At 37.8% G+C, this 21,782-nt stretch overlaps 1 protein-coding gene across 5 annotated transcripts; it reads right to left on the reverse strand.

The window, feature by feature from the left end:
- Positions 1 to 9,688: 9,688 nt before the first annotated feature.
- Positions 9,689 to 18,576, reverse strand: LOC113281791. 5 transcript variants are annotated; one of them, XM_026530646.1, is made up of 12 exons: positions 18,401 to 18,576; positions 16,570 to 17,016; positions 16,304 to 16,410; positions 15,399 to 16,154; positions 13,672 to 15,246; positions 13,445 to 13,593; positions 12,228 to 12,981; positions 11,053 to 12,098; positions 10,846 to 10,894; positions 10,499 to 10,749; positions 10,122 to 10,229; positions 9,689 to 10,031 (listed from the first exon to the last, which is right to left on the reverse strand). In XM_026530646.1, the coding sequence occupies exons 2-12, from the start codon at positions 16,760 to 16,762 to the stop codon at positions 9,812 to 9,814; spliced, it is 5,208 nt and encodes a 1,735-aa protein (XP_026386431.1). In that variant the 5' UTR covers positions 16,763 to 17,016; positions 18,401 to 18,576; the 3' UTR covers positions 9,689 to 9,811. The 5 variants fall into 5 exon arrangements, with proteins under 5 accessions (XP_026386431.1, XP_026386430.1, XP_026386428.1 ...); XM_026530645.1 differs by adding an exon at positions 17,266 to 17,418 and having other exon boundaries at positions 11,053 to 12,981; positions 16,570 to 16,818; XM_026530643.1 differs by adding an exon at positions 17,266 to 17,418 and having other exon boundaries at positions 11,053 to 12,981.
- Between the last annotated feature and the right edge of the window lie 3,206 nt (positions 18,577 to 21,782).

A 21,782-nucleotide genomic window follows, 5' to 3' on the forward strand; every position in this document is an offset into this window, starting at 1 on the left:
TTGATTAAACAGGGATGTCCTTTCCAATATCAATTAGATATAAAATGAGGCACGAATTCCAGACTTACAATGCTCAGCAAAGCAAAAACACGAAAAGAAAAAAATAATAAAAGAATATGAAAGAATTTATTTTCCTAAAGCCTGAGGTGTGCATAATCTTGTCTCTTTTGATTAGGCACATGAGACAAGATACACAAACCAACACAATTAAGTTGTGTTGGGGTGAACAATAATCTGTCCACCATATTCTTTTAGAAAGGAATTCATAAAGCCATGTTTCTCATAGTGTTTAGACCATAAATTTCTCTCTAATGGTCTAGTTTTTTCTTTGGAAACGGACTTCTTTGAAGAAGAGATGCGTTTACATAGCTCTGATGATTTTTGAACAAGGTTTAGCTTGTTTGCTAATCGATTTGCTCTTCGTTGAAGTTTGTTGACATATCTCAATTTGTGTTTGTACTTAAAAAACTTTGAAAGTTCATGAACTTTGAAAGAACAATAAGAGCATGTCAACTAGAAGATGATTCAGACGCCCGAGATGTGTACGCGGCTAGACACATAGTGGGACCTGAAAAATCCGAAAAAGAGTTTCCAGTAGAAACAGGTAGATCCATTTTTTCTTCCAGACCGGTTGAGATTTATTCTGAAAGAATATCAAGATTGATGTATGTATTGCTACAATTATCAAAATCAATATTTTCACAAAGAAGTGCAGCACTTGACTTTTCGTCTTCATTAGAATCATAGTTGTCAGACATTTCATCAAGAGTTGCAGCTAGACCTTTATTACCAGTGTATTTTCTTCGATTTGGACACTGATTAGCAAAATAACCAAAACCTTTACACTTGAAGCACTGTGGCATATCCTCATCATCATTATCATCAGTATCCCTATTTTTAGGTTGAACACGATTATGGGGTTTAACTGATGACTTAGGTTTGTCTCTAGTGAACTGTTTACTTCTCTTTAAAAGAAGATCTCTAAACTGTCTTGTGATCAATGAGACTGACTTGTCAAGATCTTCATCTGAAGAATCAGTCTCACAAAGATCATCATCAGAGATGCCAACACTTTTGCTTTTATCCAACAATTTAGTGTTCTTTTGTGCCTTGAAAGCAATATCCTTTCCCGATTTGGATATATGCTCATGATCAAAGATCTTTAACTTCCCACCAAGATTATTTCTGGAAAGCACATCAAGGTTATTTCCTTCAAACGATGGCGTGTTTCTTAGAATCGTATCTAGATGGCAGAGATCTGAGAATCTTCATCACAATGTCCTTTTCAGGAATAGTCTTACCCAATGCAAAAGATGCATTAACAATTTCATACACTTTGTGATTAAACTCATCAAATGAATCTTCATCTGTCATATGAAGGTTTTCCCAATCATAATTTAGGTTTTTAAGCCTAGCTTCTTTTTCACATGTATCCCTTCAAATACGGTTTCTAAGATATCCCAAGCATCTTTAGACCGAGTGAACGTAGTCACATAATGTTGAAGATCTGGGGTAATGGCATGGATGATTGCATTCAATCCGTCAGAATTTTGCTTTGCAGCAAGAATCTGGGTAGCATCATAATCACCAATATCCTTTGGAACAGTTACAGTGCCTATTGTAACAACCGGAGGATTATAGCCATTAACAACGTAAACCCATGATTGAAAATCACGCGCTTGAAGAAAGGCACGCATCGCAATTTTCCACCATAAGTAATTCGAGCCATCGAAAACTGGTAGTACGTTTATCGAGATAGTACTTATGTCCATAGAGTCAGATTGCTACAAACACAGACTTAAGAGGTCTTGAACGTGTTTGCCTGCTCTGATACCAATTGAAAAAGCGGGGATCTAACAACCTCACCCAATATTTCGCTTAACAATATGTATGGACTAACTCCAATATACTTTCAAGAGAAACAACTGGACAGTCAGACTCAATCTTAATAAAAAGTATATCAAAGAGTTATATCTCAATTTCTCGATTCAATCTGCAATCAAATAAATAGAAAATTGCGAGCCTGATTGAATACAAGAGAAATAACTTGAACGGTACCAAAGACCAATGTTCAAGGATCAATTAATTTCAATCAACAACCAAAGGTTGGATTTACCAATTGATCGATTCAACGCACAACCTGTGATATTTCAATTATATAAAAAATTATAATACGGAAAAGAAATAACACAGACACCAGAAGTTTTGTTAACGAGGAAACCGCAAATGCAGAAAAACCCCGGGACCTAGTCAAGATTTGAACACCACACTGTACTAAGCCGCTACAGACACTAGCCTACTACAAGTTAACTTCGGACTGGAATGTAGTTGAACCATAATCAATCTCACACTGATTCAAGGTACAATCGTGCTCCTTACGTCTCTGATCCCAGCAGGATACTATGCACTTGATTCCCTTAGCTGATCTCACCCACAACTAAGAGTTGCTACGATCCAAAGTTGAAGACTTGATAAACAAATCTGTATCACACAGAAAGTCTATTGGATAGATAAATTTTTCTCCCACAGATATACCTACGAGTTTTTGTTCCGTCTTTTGATAAATCAAGGTAAACATGAACCAATTGATAAGCCGGACTTATATTCCCGAAGAACAGCCTAGTATTATCAATCACCTCACAATAATCTTAATCGATTAACGGAACAAGATATTGTGGAATCACGAACGATGAGACGAAGGTGTTTGTGACTACTTTTCTATCTTGCCTATCGGAGATATAAATCTCAAGCCAATCTTACGATTGTACTCAAACACAATAGAAAACGACAAGATCAGATCACGCAACTACAGAGAAAATAGTTGGGTCTGGCTTCACAGTCCCAATGAAGCCTTCAAGTCGTTAACCAACGGGGTTTCGTGAAAAACCTAAGGTTAAAGGAGAATCGACTCTAGCTTATGCAACTAGTATCACACAGGAGGTGTGGGGATTAGGTTTCCCAGTTGCTAGAGTTCTCCTTTATATAGATTTCAAATCAGGGTTTTAAATCTAAGTTACCTTGGTAACAAAGCATTCAATATTCACCGTTAGATGAAAACCTGATTAGATTCAAGCTAATATCTTTCAACCGTTAGATCGAACTTGGCTTGTTATACACAAATGAAATGCACTTTAATTAGGTTTGAGTAACCGTACCTAAACGTGCACACCTAGTTGGTTCAAGAATAGTTAACCAATGGTTAGCCATATGAGCACTCTCATATCAACCTTATTCATCTTCACCATAACTAGTTAAAATGACTCAAATGAACTAGTTAGAGAGTTGTTCAATTGCTTAGATATCATATAAGTATACAAGACACAACCGAAGCACAATCGATTTTTATTTACTCGAATTAATTCATGAACATTATAGCCACGGTTTGTAAAGATTACATTCCTTATTATATAAATGTTTTAGTTCATGAACAAACCGATTTTAGAAAGTAACCTTCTTAAGTATGCAAACGGATACGCATACTTAAGTGACCGAATTGAGTTTGTTTTTCACTTCCAAACTCCAACAAAAATTCACGGACGTGAAACTTCCGCCAGTATGCATACGGGTACGCATACTTTAGGTTCCCGGTTTCGGACTTTTACACAAATGTGAGAACACACTATGTTTATATCCAAACATGATTACTTGTTCTAAACTCTCATTTCAATCATTAAAACTTTCTTAGAGGATGTTAAAATAGTTGTTGTTCACAAACTATTTTCATCAAAGCGATTTTCAAGTTATTGAAATAATCAACATGACTTTCGTCACGAGTAAAGATGAACTTGGTCAAAGCGAAAGCTTACCAACACATATTTCGAGAAATAGATAAGCGAGATAAACTCGGCTCGAAATAGCAAATGTGTATAATTGAAGTCTATATAGAAATACGACTTTTGTCTCAAAATAGGAGATGGAATAGATAGATTTTGAATGATAGATAAGTTCAAGTCTCCGTATACCTCTTTGTTGATAAAGTTCCGCAAGTTCCCTTGAGTAATCCTTCGTCTTCATTCGATGAACGTCGTGGAGTCTAAAGCTCAACTACACTTATTATCCTAATCCGAGACTTAGCTATAAGTAGATTAGAAATCAAGACTCATAGTTTTGGAAACCAAACTTGACAAACAAGCTTGTGATAGAAACGCTTGCGAGTTCGACCGAGCAATGCTATAACACACCCATCCCTGGATTACTCCCGCCCGAGCATGTTTAACTGCAGATTTTTCTGCTAACTATGTAACCAATTGTGCTGAAAAGGCCTCGGTGTTAGGAAAGGAAAACTGCATATTTTTCTACCAACTCTAGAAACATTTGTGTTGAAAAGGCCTCGGTGTTAGGAAATGACGATCCATTACTTGTATTCCATTCGGCCAACCACTGCCGAATATCGGGGTATTATAGAACTCGCATATGTTGTCTCGTGAAAACCTTGACAAGGGAAAACCAAGTGGGATAAAACCTTGAAGAAGGAAAAAGAGTACAACGCGATAAGTCCGAAAGTATTCCTTTGTTGAATACCCATACATAATATCTTATCTATGTTCATAAATGATTGATGAAAACCTAGTATTGATACGCAATATCAATACTACTAGTTGACTTGTGCCGAAAACTATTGTGACGCAATCCTTGCTTTGTTGTGCTGATTCAGGCAGTGGTTTCACTTGACAAACTATCGAGTTTCATTTCTTTGATTTTGATCAGCAATTATATCAATACAATCTGCAGGTCTTCATCATTTATCATGTAGTTGGTGTAGTTATGGTTGCTTCGCTAAAAACCTTGTCGAGTAACAAAAACCCCGTGGGAAAAACTAATCTCGATCGAAGGGAAAAAGAGTACAATACAGCTTCACATTTTAGAGTTTAAATATGTCGACATAATATCCTTGGATCGTCCCCCCTGATATTGTCATATCCCCCTGATTCCATTCAGAGGAGTTTAGTCATATACTTTCCAAAAGTGAATATAGGAAATGGCTTAGTAAATAAGTCAGTCATATCTCTCCCTGATTACTTTCACGGGAGAAGAGATTGTTATTCCTTTATAATCAATAACTTTTGGATTGCAATTACATTAGCAGTCCTCTTTATGTCTTTGTAGGGATATAAACAAACTCATGTCAATGGTTCCTTTTTAAGTATATGATTACGTTCATTATACCATTTCAAAGACATTGCATCGGCGCTAAGCTATATTTAGCTAATAAGTTTACTGAGGATGAAATTTTTGGTCGAGTACATTACGCTAAGTACAACAATGCGTCTATTGCATTAGATAGGGGAATTTCATCTCCCAACACATCTTCGTCATCTTCCTTTAGACGAAATGGTCATTTACTTTCAGTTGTACCTCAACTGATCATGAGAGTGTTAGCAGGATGCATGTCCTTGTTAAATTTCCTGAAAACTTTGGACATATGCAAACCGGTAGAATAATATACCACAAGCTCGGTGTCCGACCGACCTTTTCCCAGATTTTCATCTCAATTTTGAATTTCAAGTAGCTTTTATCATCTGTTATTGCATTAAGAGTATGTATATACCATGTCCATGCCATCGACATAGATAGATACAATTCAAATTCAGAAACTTTTCTTGTGAGTACGCAGGGCACAATATCTTACATGTTTATCCCTTCCCAATCAAGTAGTCACTTAGACGTGCATACCAAATCAACCTTATTGTTTCAATTCACAAGTGAACGTTCCAATCTAATTGAAAATGTACTCTATGGTCTATAGTCATTTGATTTGGGTGAAAATGCTATTAAACACTTTTGTAGATATGTTTATCTCGTAATCTTTACAGAGATAAGTAATAACCACATAAAATGTTGCATTTCAAGTGCTTTTGAAACTACCAAGCTAACTAAGTAGCAGAACGTTATAACGTTCGTTACAAGAGAGTAAACAATTCCAAGGGCGTTGTGAGAAACCTCGCGCCACAAGGCGAGTCTTTATATTTTACGAATTCATTATTCTCACTACGCTTAGTGACAAATAATCATGTATGTCCACAGGTTTTACACTTGGTTGGTTAGCACTAACACACCAAATACCTATATGTTTGTCAAAGAATCAAATTCTACCTGGATTGTGTAGGCCAAATATGCTCTTTGTTGATATTTTAACAATAAGAAGCATGGTTTGATCTCACTGTGTTCAATTTCCTTGATCAACTGTATATGAAAATAATAAATCATTAATATGCTCGCACGATCTTTCCATTGACTTGTGTGTGTTCTCATAATCCTTTAAGATTTCATTGTTCTCTGGAATCATTAAACATTGGAGCGCCCTCCAGTTTGATTCATGGACATAATCAGAGACAGTATAATGAGATGATTTAATCAATGATATATTAGGTTGTGCCTTGTTCACCTGCTTCCTTTCTAGGTGAGCATTGATCGAACCTGGTGGTCTCTTCATCTTCCTTTATGGAGCCACGACCTCAACTACACTTCCACCAAGTGTAGTTGCAACACCTTAGTCTATGGTATACCCTATACTGAGGATTTCTAACCTTGAAGGCACATTTTCAGCTGGTATGTATGATCTTGTCACGTTACCGATATCAGTGCAATTTCAAAAAATCGATTATTCTTTTCACTAAACATTTACATTTGTGGAATACAAGAATCAATATGAGACAGAGTGGGAACACACCACGATAATTCCTATCGTTCCTTTGGGATTTCCTTTTTTTTTCTCTCCCCCTAACGACGGGATGACTGTCTCATCAAAATGATGATCCGTAAATAGCGGATAAGAGATAGCCTGCTAAAGCTTTCAAACGCGGATAATTGTTGGAAATTCATATCCAAAAAAACTACTTAATCGTTTTGATAACCAACTATAGTACGATGTGGAGTCGTAGTGGCACATATATAGCACAACCAAAAATGCATAAGAATACAAATGTCAGGCTTATATCCAGTTACCAGTACGCAAAAATGGTTGACTAATTGTGGGTTCTAAAACGAATAAGTGAATATGTGTGTAATATTGCATATCCCCCAAGCATTTATAGGAAGGTTGTTACGCATAACCTGTCCTTAGACACCATATTTGTAACCTTTAATGGTTGCCTCTACGAGACCATAGGGTGAGGATGTTCTACACTGATACTACTAAATATGCAATATTCATCAAGTCCTTTTGATGTAAATATCTAGCATTGACAAGGTTGGTGAGTCCTTAAATTGTATAGTATGTGCTAGGATTGTTTCAAAAACGCATTATTTCTTCTGATCAATAACTAATTCAACACTTTGAATCATCCACTAGAGCCATAAATCACTTAAATGGTCAACATTCTGAATTAATCACTTAATTCAACACTTCGCATTATTTCTTGTGTTCACAATATCACCTTGTTTCTTTTGAAAAAATGGGTTGTTTACCTTTTTTACTAAAGAATGACTTTGTAAAATGAGTTACATGCTTTATTACTTTAAAAGCATAATGGGAGGGGAGGTGGTGTTTCTATTACTTTAGAAAGAGTTGATTTACACTCTAGTATAATGGATGAAGTTGAAAAGATAAAAATGGAAAGATTTTTTTGACTCATGTCACCTTTTCTGTGAATTTCTTTCCGTAAAAGTTGAGGTGCTAATTTGCAACATGTCTTTGTTCAAGTTATTGACTCTTTTATAGTCTAACAAGTGGAATCCATCCCACTGAACATTCAATTTTTCGGGGAGAAAATATTTATGAATTTTTCAAAAACTTCTTTCAGAGCATTTCATCGCCTGAAGTCAATATATTGCCTTGAAAACATAAAAGCTAGTCCTTCATCTTTTGAACAATACATCGTCATTGGTTAAAGGTTTTTATGATGAAAGTATAGCCCTTGTAGACACAAATTACTTTTGTATCAGAGACTCTTTAATGGCGCCAAAGTACTTCTGAGTATCGAGTTGCTTTAGTCAAAATCTGATTAATTGCTTGGTCAAGGCTCGGCCCATTGGTTGACTAGGTGTTAACAAAATTTCACATATATATGGATCCATTATATACGAAGTACTCAGACCCATTTTTATCATATGATCCACTGATTATATATGGCCCATTATATATGAAGTGTTCATGCCCATTTTATCATATGGTCCACTGATTTTAAGAATTCCAACCATTTACACTTGGAATCCATTGTTTTCTTATTACATTTGTTTTCTCATTACAATATATTTGAAACTATTAGCAAATAGGCCCAAATATATTATAATCAGAAAACAAATGTAAATGTATCCAATGATGATTTTTTTTACGGATTCATAATAAGGTTTTTCCAAAAATGATAACTTTTAAGATAATCCAACGGCTATATAAAAAGATATTCATAAAGCCGTATGACTGTTGCAATTAATGTTTCTGTGGACACAGCTGGAAATATCACGTACTTTGAAGTATTTTTCATGGTTGGATCTTTATGAAATTTTTACATTGTCTCAACAAGAACTATATATAACACATAACAAAAATACATCATAATCCAACAGTTGGAATTCTTGAAACCATTTTTCGACGCTGTTATAAATTAGGGTTTCCTCGAATGTACACATATTCTTTTGTTAAAGGAGATTACCTGATAACGCATTCATAATATAAAAATAATAAGATCAGTACTCTTTTGTTAAAGGAGATTACCTAGTAACGCATCCATAATATGAAAAGCAAGCACAGCTGAGGGCAAACTCGACGAGGAAGTCAGTTAATAGAGAGGTTTTTCTTCTTCTTCTTTTTTTTGGTAAGTAGAAAGGTTTTGTTTGTAAATGTAGGATCAAATAATTGTCTGGATACTGTCTCCTGCTACGACGGATATTAAAGTGTCCATCGGAAATTTCTACGCTGGTAACCATGCCTTTTCCCACCCTCATAATACTTGGCCATTTCTCTACAACGTGACCCCACGAGTAATTGTAGTGGTGTGCAAGACCAAAACCACCCACGTAGACACTTCATAAATACGTCAGACGTAATAGGGATCAGTGAGTCTTCTTATCATTTTGTTTTTAATGTGGGGAGTCGAAAGTCTCTGTCACGCACGGGAGAAACACAAACCAGACAGAATAGTTTAGTGCAGTACGACAGAAAGCAGACAGAATGTCTGATGTATGTGATGCTTTCTCAGCAGCAAAAGGATCCATTACATTTGCTACAAATGGTAACTGAGCAGTAAGTTTCTACGTCAGTCTCGAACCCAGTTACTTACAGTTTATATCCCACGAGGAGCCACCTCCATTTATGATCCTAAGCCAGAGTTCCTTGTCCTAGACTCCAGGCAAGTACACTGTAAGATGTGCATGTACCACAGTTTTGTCTTTCTTCTGTCTCTGTCATCGTGTAGCTTCGAACTCAAAGCTTCGGTGACGTACGATGAGGTACTTGCCACAAAAAACATGACAAAAGGCAAGAAAACACTTTTCTGCTGTACCAAGAATTAAAAGCATCTACTGAAAATCCTTCCCTTTTTAATACTTCACATGACTTCACATGGTCTGATGTGTACTAATGCATCATTTCTCATTAAAATCCAGCTTTTATTTTGTTATTTTTTTTAACTTCATATGGTAAAGTGAGCAGTCAGTTCCTAGGTTGGTCTCAGGCTCAGCGACTCTGTGTATCCCACCTCATTTATGATTTTCGGTCACAGAAGTTAGTAAAATTAGTGTGCTGACAAGATTGAATCGGAAACTCCATCACTTTTAAAAAATTAATATACAAGAAAGCCTACATATATACTGATGAAAAAATTGATACTGATGCCGAAGTACATTAAAGAGTAAGCCCCCTAATATATAATGATTAAAGTGAGAGACATTGTACCCCCTCAGGAACATTTCTAGGCATTGCAGAGGCTGTGACATATCTTTGTGGGGCTGTTTTCAGTATAGCTGACCCAGAAGCATCACCCACATCCACATTACCACGGCCATGGAACTTGGCAAAACGGTTGATAACTGAAAATCTCTCTAGATCCTGGCACTCCAGTCTTAAGTCCAAAATCGATGCCCTGTTGTCCAATCTGTACACACCACCGAAAATAATTAAAGATCCAGAAAAGATATTTTCAAAAATCCATCAAGCATTTTGCAAGACTAACTACAAGATTTACCTATATAAATCACTTTCAAGCTTCTTTGCTCTAGAAATGAAATTTTCCACCACCTCCGAGAAATGCAGATCACACGCTCTGTTTGTAATTTTAATTCTCGTAGGTGTCCTGGACACGAGATAAATTTAATTCAACATTCAGTATACCCTTCCTGTACAGTATATGATTGCTTAAAGCAAAAGCTCTTACTAGCTTTTTGTTCACAATTGTTATAACACAAAAGAAGTATTAGAATCCTAGGCCAAAACCGAGTAGTGCAAGTAATCTCTTTTTTTATTGGGGTGCATGAAAGCCAAGGGGTCATAGATTAACCATGCTGGTTAGTTATACACATTCATTTTTCATTTATGTCATATAAGACTAAGAGCAGTTCTTACGTGTTTCCATTCTCAGGAGCTACATCTGAATCATTTCCCGAGTAAGAAGAAATCAGGCTGCATGCGTCCCCTAATGCTAACTTTGCGGCAGTGTATGTCACGCTTTCATAATTTGATGTGGCATCTGAAGAGAGGATGGCCAGCGGAGGGGGGCGAAGGAGCTGCTGCATTAACTGTGTAGTCAAGATAAGCCTTCTTCGTGAGCGTAGCAGCAGTTGCCCATCTTCACCCATTTCAGTTTCATCTTCCAACTGCAAGAGAAACTCAGATGATCAACTCGCGCCTCATCAAGTATTTATTACAAAAGGAGAATGACTGAGTTTATTTTGTCATTGCAACTAGCTTACCTTTTCAACAAGCCGATTTGTAGCTTGAGCCCAATCTTCTTCCGCGGTACTATGAACACAAAATGATTAGCAAAACAAGGAAAGAGGATACAAGATATACAACAAGAATCTAAGTTGATAAGAGTAGCATTATAATACCAGAAACATAGTGTCTGAGATTATGAAATTGTAATACAATGGTAGCAAATGGCAAAAGTAGACAAGTACCTGAGATTTTGGAGCCTTTGGGAACCATGTGCCACTTCTTTATGCCACGGTAGCAGCTCTAAGCTAGCACTTTTCCGCTTCTTTGGTTCCACAACCGCTAAACCTTTATCACCATTATCTGGAGGAGAAGAGCGAGACACAATATCACCTCCTAACAGACTGGTGGGTGCAGTTTCCCCTCCAAATTGATTGGCATCAGCATGGATTTGATTGGTCAAAGCATCTTCATGCAACCTCTCCGAAACCTTCCCAAAAACTGAGTTTTGTGCAATGTTTTTCAATGTCCCTTGAGCAGCATGCATCTGCAGCAGCTGCCCGTTTTTAAAAGCCCCATACTGCTCAAACCAGGTGGCGGCCATTTGTGGACTAACATGACGACTCTCAGATCCACCAGATGTCAAACTAGGATGGCCAGAATGAATTCGATGACTCATCTTCCCCATCGTGAGCCCAACTTGAGAAGGTATATCACCATGACCAGGTTCAGAAGACGCAGGTCTAACCTGAACTTCTCTTGCCTCGGAAGAAAAGGTCAGTGGCTTATTGCCATCAGATGGATATGAAGAATGCTGACCTGCTTCCTTCGGGTCATTATCAACACCGTCTCTGGCAACTGAATTTTGCCCGTAGAATAATTGCTGTCCTGACCTAGAAACTATCCTTTGCATATCCGTACCGTAATTTGCTCCTTTAAACCTCTTAGCATCATTCATAATGGAATCATTCTCCACACCCTTCACAGCCTGAACTTGTTGTAGCAAGGAGTAACTTTGATGTAAATTTTGAGATGGTCTCAAAGAGCGACCAAAGGCTTCAATATCTCTGCTGCAAGCAGCAGTGGTTTGCTGAGATGCGTGATCTGTATGGGCAACCATAGATGAGTCTTTTCCATATTTTTCCCTATCAGCTTCCTGCTGGTGTGCACGGGCTGCCATGACTTGGGGTTCTTGGGAAGCACCGGATATCTGTGAGACCAGGCCCGTCCTTTCAGATGGTGGCTGCCGCCAGGAGCTTTCTTTTTCAAATCGCTCCTCCCCGAAGGACTGCTGAGAATTGACAGAGCATATACCATAATCAGATGGAACATTTTCTCTTTTCGCGATTTCTTGACTATTGTGCGTGGCTAAAGTAGATGCAGGATTATTATTCGACGAGTGGATGGATTGAAGGGGAACCTTGTGAGGTCGAATACTAGCTGGATGGTGCTGAGTGGGGACATTATTCCAAACATTAGGCAGCACTGAAGAGGTACCCTGATGAGACATGCCTGGCATAAGAGTAGGCTGCAAGGCTGGATCATGATTTGAGGGTGAAATCTTGCTAGTTGCACCAGGCAGTGAAGCGTGGGTAGATTGATCAGCTAGGGGTGCATCATGTGAGTTGTGTGGCTGTATAAAGGAAGAGTGTCTAGCAAAGGTATGATTGTTCATCACTTGGCCACTTGCACCAGACATGTGCTGTCGTTGCAGTTCATTGTTTGAGGATGTTGCCTCAGAAGATTTTGCATGCGTATTCCAGGTTTGACTTCCAGATTGGCCTGCACCACTAAGTTTGTTGTCTTGATTTACTCCTTCAGATATTTCATGAGAAGGGTGTGAAGTTGGCATAACACGTGTCTCTCCAACATCAGATTCAACATATCTTGAATTCAGATCATTAACTGCTTTTGAAGGATTCTGAGGAGAGAAAACATGGTTTGATGCAGGAACCCGTTGAGATGGAGGACCCAAGCGTAAACCAAACCCTTGCATAGAAGAAGGATGGTTCACTTGATGTTGAGTAATGGATCCATGGGAAGCTTCTGACTCTGGCATCTCAGATGAAGGATGTGCACCAGAGGAGCCTAAGTGCCTTACAACGCTTTGCTCCCTTGATTGATCTACCTTATGAATTAGCTCAAGCATATTTTGATTGCCATGGCCAAAATCACTGGAATTTACAAAACAAAGTATGTCATTAATGGGTAAGCATAAAAAGGAATAGTTCGGGACAAACTCAATAAGTAAATACAAAATTAAGTTGGCAAGAATAAGTAAGTTGTTGAAGGATGAGCCAGACTTAAGATGTTGGACACTCGACATGCGCAAGAAGCACTTTGGTGCAACTAAAGGTTCTAAAAACATGAAGGTAGAAATGTCAGAAAATAGAAATTGCAAATAATCTTGTGTCATATTAGTGTAGGGGCATGTATGATGGATGAATTAAATGCAAGTGCGTCGCCTAACGGAAAAAAAAAAAATCAGCTAAAAATGTTTCTGGTTAATGATAGAGCAACTGCATAAAACTATGAAATGAAAATAATACATTCATATGTTTGTTATGAACTTATTCCCAAACACTTGAAAGAAGCTAAGATCTACAAGGAAAAGGAACCAAAGAAACTTTTGACTACCTAGATTGAAGAGCCTTTGGGCTTGAAGTGACAAGGCCAGACTTTCCATCAAAAGAGCCAGTTATGCGAGAACCATAACCTGGACGAGTGCCTCTGGGAGGCATCTCCATTGGTCCGTCTGGATTTCCATGAATTTCAGAAGAATGCCCCTGAAATGACAACATTTTAGACGGCTGAAGAAATAGATGAAAGCATAAACTGAATTAATATTTAAGTCTATCACATACCTTTCCCATGTCTATAGCTTTGTCACGAAGATGGCCAACAAATTTTGACTGCCCAAAGTGCCCTAATTCATGAGACTTCGATCCTCGAATTACTTGCTGAGATTGGTTATCTGGGTGGATTACATGATCCCTGCTGTCAGTAGGATCCATATCCAAATTTCCCACTGGATGATGCTGAAAATCACGTGGACCATGTGCTGGTCGTCCGAGCTTTGCCTCAAACATCTGATTGCCACTAGTCAATGCATGTGAATCACTTCCAGTTAACACATTTTTTCGCAGACTCCCACTTAAAACAGTATGATGAGATTGGTTAGACTTCTGACTATCATTTGAGCTCTCTTTCTGGTAGAAGTTTTCTTGCTTCCCATTGAAATTTTCAGTTGTTCCATTGTCTGAGTTATTCATAGATGATTCGAAAACCCGTGGTCCATTGTCAAAATGATGCTGGAAGTTTTCCACAGTCTCCACTCTATCTGTTTGATGTGTATTTTGGATATGTCGGTTTGTTTCCTGGTTGCCCCTTGCAATGGTTGGATTTGGTACTCCAGACGAACTAGGGAAGGAATTTTCCATGTGACTGTCACTGACCTTCCATATACCATTATCATGGCCTTTTTGTGTTTGCATTCCTCTCTTCTGGTCACTTCCTTGAGAAAGTTGTATGTTGCTTAAATTATCAGAAAACGTCGATGCCACATTTCCCCTTTGTGACATAGTATCATTAACATTCCAACCATTTTGATTATTAGAAGGTGTGCCGCTAGTGTTATACGAAGACATGCTCTTTCTATGAACCCAAGAGCCTTGCATCGCATGAGCATTCAACTCAGTTTCAGCCGAATGTGCAGAACTTTCCGATTGCTCATAAGAATGGCCATTCCAAGCACCTTCTGGAGCATTATCCACCACCGTTGACGATTGAACTTGACTAATCCCCTCAACCTGTGACTTCTTTTGAATATTTTGATTCAACCACTGGCCTCCCATGGGGGTTTCCTGGATAAATTCATGTGGCACATTGTTCTGTACCGCTTGCCCTTGTTGAAAGGATGATTTGATGCCTGGTTGCTGAAATCCAGGGATGCTAGAACTATTTGGACCCATATTGGCATCATCAAACAACGGGAAAGACCGCGAAGTCAAAGAAGAGGTTTTATGTGTATTGTTATCAACCCAACTGGCCCGTTCCTTACCACTTTCACTAAACGTCCCAGGTTGATTTCCAGTTGATTGATCCGTCTGTTGATAACTCAAACCACTCCACTCATCCTGAACTCCAGTGTCACTGCTAGACGTTTCTGCCACGGCAGACTGCATTAAAGCACTCCAACTACCACTCTGCATGGAAGAAAATGCAAATTCTGAGCTTTCCATAGCGTTACCAAAGCCTCCTGCTCCAGTGTTTCCAACCCCACCACCAAATGGAGATTCCCAATTCTCATCTTCATTGAACAAAATCTTTTTCTCTGTAGGATCTAAGCTGACTGAATCCTGAGAAGGTCCAACTTGAGAGATCACTTTTTCTTGTAAGTTTCCAGGCCACCCACTAGGATCAAGCCTTCCACGAAATTCCTGCATTGGTGTATCACACATATAAAGTTGGAAAGATAAGGACAGGCATTGTATAAAGTAATATAGTATTAGTTTAATAGAAGTTTCCAAACTGAACTCTACTTACAAAATTTCACTAGGAAGATGCACAAACAAAAATTTCCTCGACTTACCTGCTTAGAAGTGAAATGGTTATCAGGCGTGCTTACATCATCTTGAAATATCGTGGATTGGTTGCCATGAAAAGAATTATTAAAAGCCGGTGACTGAACCGCAGGCTTTGATCCTTGGTTGCCTCTAGCCTTGTTTGATGCATCATCGTAATCATGAGACGTTCCTTGATTGCGAATCTGATTAAATGCACCTCTTGTGTTAGCAACAGGAGCACCATATAACGACTGATCAAACTGCTGTTGTACCAGTCCCGAGGAACGAGCCACCTGCCCATGATCATGTGAAAACATAGGTCCATTGGCAGATCCATGCATAGAAGGAGATCCAGCATGCTGCGACCAATTCATATTGCCACCCATGACCGCTTGTGAGGTATTTGGAACTTTTGGTTCACCTCCCATGTGCTCACCCGGCCAAAAAAAGTTGGATCCATCGTGAACGGGCATTCCATTGACAACAGATGGTAACTGCTCAGCTAACTGTCTCGCCAACGCGGGCGGAATGTTCATCGGATTCTGCTGTTGTTGTAGTAGCTGAATTTGACGCTGTCTCTGAAGCTCCTGCAATCGACTAAGCATAAGATTTTGTTGCCATACCGGCAAGTCATTAAGCCCTGGCTGCTGCTGCTGCCTTGACTGAGGTTGTGACCCGCCAACCTGCTGACCCCTCATGAGTGGCTGCCCACCATGGAAATTTCTAGAAGCTTCAGCAGCTTCCAGCCTTCCTGAGTCTCTATTCATGACAGCATTTCCTTGCTGTGGTTCAAGAACAAAAAAAGCTTCCAGATGTTAGATTATGGCTATGGCTATCAAGTAGACGTCACTCACATAAAAACCTCAACTTCTGCTTAACTCTCTCTTAGCTAAAAATCCTGATGTTCACGTGTGAAGCCCTTCAAACTCACCTGCTGGTTTCTCAATTGGTTCTTCGCAAACTCAGTCCTGGAAGTCAACTGTGTAAGATTTGAACCAAGGGGAATTCGTGGAGGAGTGCCACTTCCTCTTTCAGTATCTGCCAACACCAAGTACAAGCTAAAAGAGTAAGAGACATTTGAGCAGAATGGATAGTCAAACTAAATACAAATATTCATTGAAGGCTCTAGCAGCAACAGAAAAAAATATAGACATAATTGACTAGAAAACTTAATGAATTGGAATCAAAGTTCATCACCTGATTGTTGTACACCGTAAGTCTTTAGATTGGAAGCAAGCTGGGTTCCAACTTGTCTCTGGCTTCCAACCCACAAGTTGCTATTTGGCAACGGCCAATTGCCACCTGGAACTTGAGATTGATGCTGTCCCTCGGACAAGTTGTCTTGCTCAAAGAAATTGTGGACCTTGTCTGCGACTTCGTTACCAGGCATAGATAACCTAGACCACAGGTCATTTACAACAGTTCTTTTACTTGGAAAATATTTACCTAAAAGAGAGCATGAGAAATGAGAGGTCAAAGTTTTCTCGTTACACAACTCTTATCAAATTGCATTGATTCAGAGGACCACAATAAGTATGTAACTTGATGTGTAACACAAAGACTCCTCAAAATCTGATTTTGCTGCTTATTATGCTCAGTACATATTAATGGTCATGCATGTATCACACTAGCCTAAACCTCTTCCTGCAAAAGATCGGAAGAATGAATTAAAACGACTCAAAATCATGGAGTAATAACCAAATATGATCACAATGAGGCAGAACCCTCAATAGTTACCATCATCAACAGCATGCAGAGTCCTTGATAACCAATTCATAAAATTGTAAATAGCATCATTAGGTAAGAATCTAATTCCTCAAGTGGCATCATTACGTTAAGAATCTAATTCATAAAATTGTAACTAGCATCATTAGATATATTTTTTATACATACCCAAGGAAACCCAAAATTAGCTGGTGGTACAGTCGAATATTAGGGGAAAACATAAGAATTCACCAAACTATAGTTCCCCCAAACATGAATATATTAACCATATGGACTGCAGATAGTCGCATTCCATTTTTTGCCTTTGTGTCAATGTTCCAGCTACAGATAACAATCAAACATAAAAATACTGAAACTCACTACATCGAGCCATGCAAACATGTGTATAATTAGCTGATTCTAGACAGAGCAAATACAAATTTGGGTAAATGCAAAAGCATGGAAAACCTAATAAAATAATTAGTTTAGCGAGCCTTTGACTAAAGTTAGGGTACACATAGAGATAAACAGAGTTTAAAACCACAGGATATACAAGCAACATTACACCGAGTTAGAGCTTTAAGCAAGGAAATACACCTTTAACTTGGGAAATTTTGCTGACAGTTTTCTAAGTTGAAGGATGGACAAACCGTAGAACTATTAACCTTTGAGTTTTTGAAAGACCGGACATTATGTTATCTTTCCACAAACAAACAATTCCCAAAAACGTTGCCAATAAATGCTTATTTAACGGATAGTACTAATTAAGGAACACGTTCAGCACTAAATAAATGACAAGTTTAGTCGGTGTTCATTGAACATTCCACTTCAAGATTTCAACAAAAACCAATATACGCGTTACCATAAATGAAATGAAAAACACAGCACACCACGTGTAATGCTTTGATTGTGACTAAGTTAATCATAACATTTTCATTTCATAAAACCCAGATAACCACATCTCCTAAAGAACCCTTACATACACTTTTCAGTTCAGGATTACCCCCATTCAAGAATCAAACCACATCAAGACAACAAATAACACTCATTTTCAAAACACTAGCTCAAACAACCTCAACATACAAAACCCTACTACTCCACACTCATCTACCACTCAAATTATCAAATCCAAAAATCTCCACCTACCAACCCTAAAAACTTCATTTCTACTAAAATTCGAACTCAAATTCATGACATAATCAAACAAAAACAAGCTAAGAAAATGTTCATTCCAAACCAAAATGAAACCAAAACCCTAAAATCAACTTACTCCAACAACTGATGATAAAAGAAAATTAGGGTTTCAAGAAATGTACAAACTTACTTGGTTAATGAAGTTGACAGAAATGGAGATCGAAATCGGTGTACTGTAAATTAGGGTTTGAGAAGTCGAAATGGTTTTGTTGCGAGGAGTTTAATTTTAGACGGCTTTTGTTGAGGGAGGAGGAGGAAAGGGGAAAGAAAGATAAAGTTAGATTGAAAATAGTGTTAAATTTTCAACGAACTGATATCAGAGAAAAAAATGAAATGAAAGAGACACGGGTCTGGGACCGAACCTATGCTTTGGTTGCAAATATGAGATTGGTTAGGTTCCGAACCTGGTAAGATTTGAGATATGTATCGTGTACGAATGGGAGCACTAGATTAATTGCCGACGTGTTTCGAGACTCTTTGTATGATATAAGTTGATTACAGTTTTTCTGTTTTTAGTTAAGAAGTACTTTTCTTGTACTTTGGTTACACTTTACCCCCTTTTTGTAAGGGATTCACGTCAACATGTCCAGCCAGAGAGACAGGACAGGGGCGGACAGGGCCAGAGTTAGGACTGACGGCTGCTCGGATGATACGTGGAAATACAGTATCTGTTTTGAGAAAATTGTACTCATTTTGGTTAACAAAAAACAATCGTCAAATTAAATAATCTATCAGCATGCATTTAATTATCCTCGGAGTTATTACACATACATTTATGTGGCAAATGGGTTCGTAATTGATGACTAATTTAATTTGGTCACGAGTTTTTTAGTTCTAAGATCATTTTAATAATTAAGAAGATCTAGCATGATTAGTTTAAATATGTCAAGTTACGCATCAAATTTTACCAAAATCTTATTCTATCTAATGGTTCATCCTAATCCCAAGAGATGATTCCGTTGTCTTCGAAAAATCTGTTTTAATCCATTTATTTCTGTCTTGTTCCTTTTTTGTGCTAGAGGAATAATGTTACCACATCTTTTGATGCATATCAAGGAGTAGAGAATGAATCTTCAGGAAAAACAATGGTTGTATCACGAACAAATCAGAATGATGAGAATGATAACACAGATGCAAGAGTACAAGGAAAACGAAATGATGTTGATCATCTACTTCAATAAGTATTGAGATTATTAGTCCCACATTGTTGGGAAATCTAAGATCCTGCGGTTTATAATCTCTTAGGGCCTCTCCACTCATTATCAATTGGTTTTGAGTTGGATGCCCGTATTCTAACATGGTATCAGAGCAGGTTAATTGTGTCGAGTCATTTGACCGCACCTTTACTCTGCATCACCCGATTTATTGTCCACGTGTTAGACCCAACGAGGCTACACGTGAGGGGGCGTACTGAGATTATTAGTCCCACATTGTTGGGCAATCTAAGATCCTGCGGTTTATAATCTCTTAGGGCCTCTCCACTCATTGCCAATTGGTTTTGAGTTGGATGCCCGTTTTCTAACAAGAAGGAGTTGAAACGTCAATTTCAACGACGACGTCAAGATATCCCTGCAAGAAATTATCCCCACGAGATAAGCATAGGAAATTGTTGTGTACGTATTACAACTTCCCCTTTAAGCGGAAGTATCAATCTGAATAAATCTCCAAGAGATTTTGATAAATATTAGACAAATATGTAAGTTCGCGTCGAAACTTCCTTATCAAGATAGGCTTTCGTTTAGCTTCGCGTATTTCGTAAATGCATAGCATCTAAGTAACACACCAGTGCAGTACCTAAAGTGGTTGGCAAAACATTTTGGTTGTTCAAAAAAAAAAATTGGTAAACTTAGAGTGTGTATTGATTTTACAAACTGAACAAAGCATGCCTTAATGACCCGTACTTGTTACCCAGAGTTATAAATCTCGCCGATGCCACTTCATGATATGAAAGATAGTCCTTTATGGGAAGAGTATTCAATACATAAAGATAATGAAGAACATATAAAGATAATGAAGAACATATCGGTTTTGTTACATATAAAGGGGTGTAATGTTATCTCATTATGTTATTCGGTCTAAAAGACACAAAGCTAACTTATCAGCGTCTAGTAAACGAACTTTTGAAAGATATGATAGGAAAACTATAAAAGTTTACATCAACGATTTGTAAAATCCAAGCAAAATTTGTCTCATCTCTTGGACCTCAAGAAAACATTCGCGCGACTGAAGCAATATAGAATATGTAAAAAATGGGGTACCAAGTACACCATTAAATTTTAATTCGGAAACCTGTATGGACAAACTTGTCATGATCAGTAGCACATATCAACAATTAAGGATCTGATACCTGTTATTATGACAAGTTCAACTTGGATGATCTCAAAAATCAATATTCAAGCAATAACATATGTGTCTGAACTATTACAGAACTGAATTCCAACAAAAACAAGTCTTGTAATCTTTCTTCAAGGTAACGAACTCAAAAATAACTCTTGGAGGTTCTATACAGTTTTGTTGGCTTAAAACTGTCTAGATTATTATAACGTACTCCTTGTGATATTTCAATTATAAAGATAAACAATATAGTACGGGGAAAAAATAACAAAAGACACCAGAAAATTTGTTAACGAGTAAAACTGCAAAGCAGAAAAACCCTGGGACCTAGTCCAGAACTTGCGCACCACATTGTATATTAAGCCGCTACAAGCGCTAGCCACACTTCGTACTGAAATTTAGTTGATACCGAATCGACCATTACGAGCAATTCGGCTTCAGTTGCGCACCTTTACATCTATTGGATCTCGCAATACCATGTGCAACACGATTCCCTAGCTTACGTCCTTTATAGTCCTATGACTTGCCTTAACCTGAATAGAGACTTTTATGACTATTCAACTTCTAACAGAAAGCCTATTTTATTTCTATCAGAAAGATACTCAATCAAAGTAATGGAAATCTATATGTTTATGAGGGATATTTAAGAAAAGAAGCTATCAAGCAAAACTCAAGATTAGGTTGAACTTATTCTCTTTAAAATTTATAGAGATGCTTAATCAATTATACCTCACAAGAACAATCTAAATAAATCAAATCATAAGTGTTTTAGATATTTATATGTAGAATCACAAAGTATGAGACGAATAGAAATTTCTATGAATCAAGTTTCTGATCTAAAGTTTCGAGAACTTAGAAGATTAATAAGAACAAGATCCATGTAACAAGAAGTATCAGATAAAAGATATTCTAACCGGGCTTCACGAAACCCCTAATGAAGTCTTTCAAAGTCGTAAACCTAATACAGTTTCATAGAGTAGACTAGTATAAAAGAACAAAACTTAGGTTTTTAGAGGACGATTCTAGTCTGCAACTAGGACATATAAGTGTCGGGATTGAGTTTTTTAGCGTGTGGTGAGTCCTCTTTGTTAGAGCAGTGCTCGGTCAAACTTGCAAGTTTTGCTACCTCAAGCTTGTTGTCGATGTTAGATGTACAAAATTATATCTTGAGTTATAGT

The sequence above is a fragment of the Papaver somniferum genome, chromosome 5 (assembly GCF_003573695.1).
Source record: "Papaver somniferum cultivar HN1 chromosome 5, ASM357369v1, whole genome shotgun sequence".
Classification (NCBI taxonomy): Eukaryota; Viridiplantae; Streptophyta; class Magnoliopsida; order Ranunculales; family Papaveraceae; genus Papaver; species Papaver somniferum.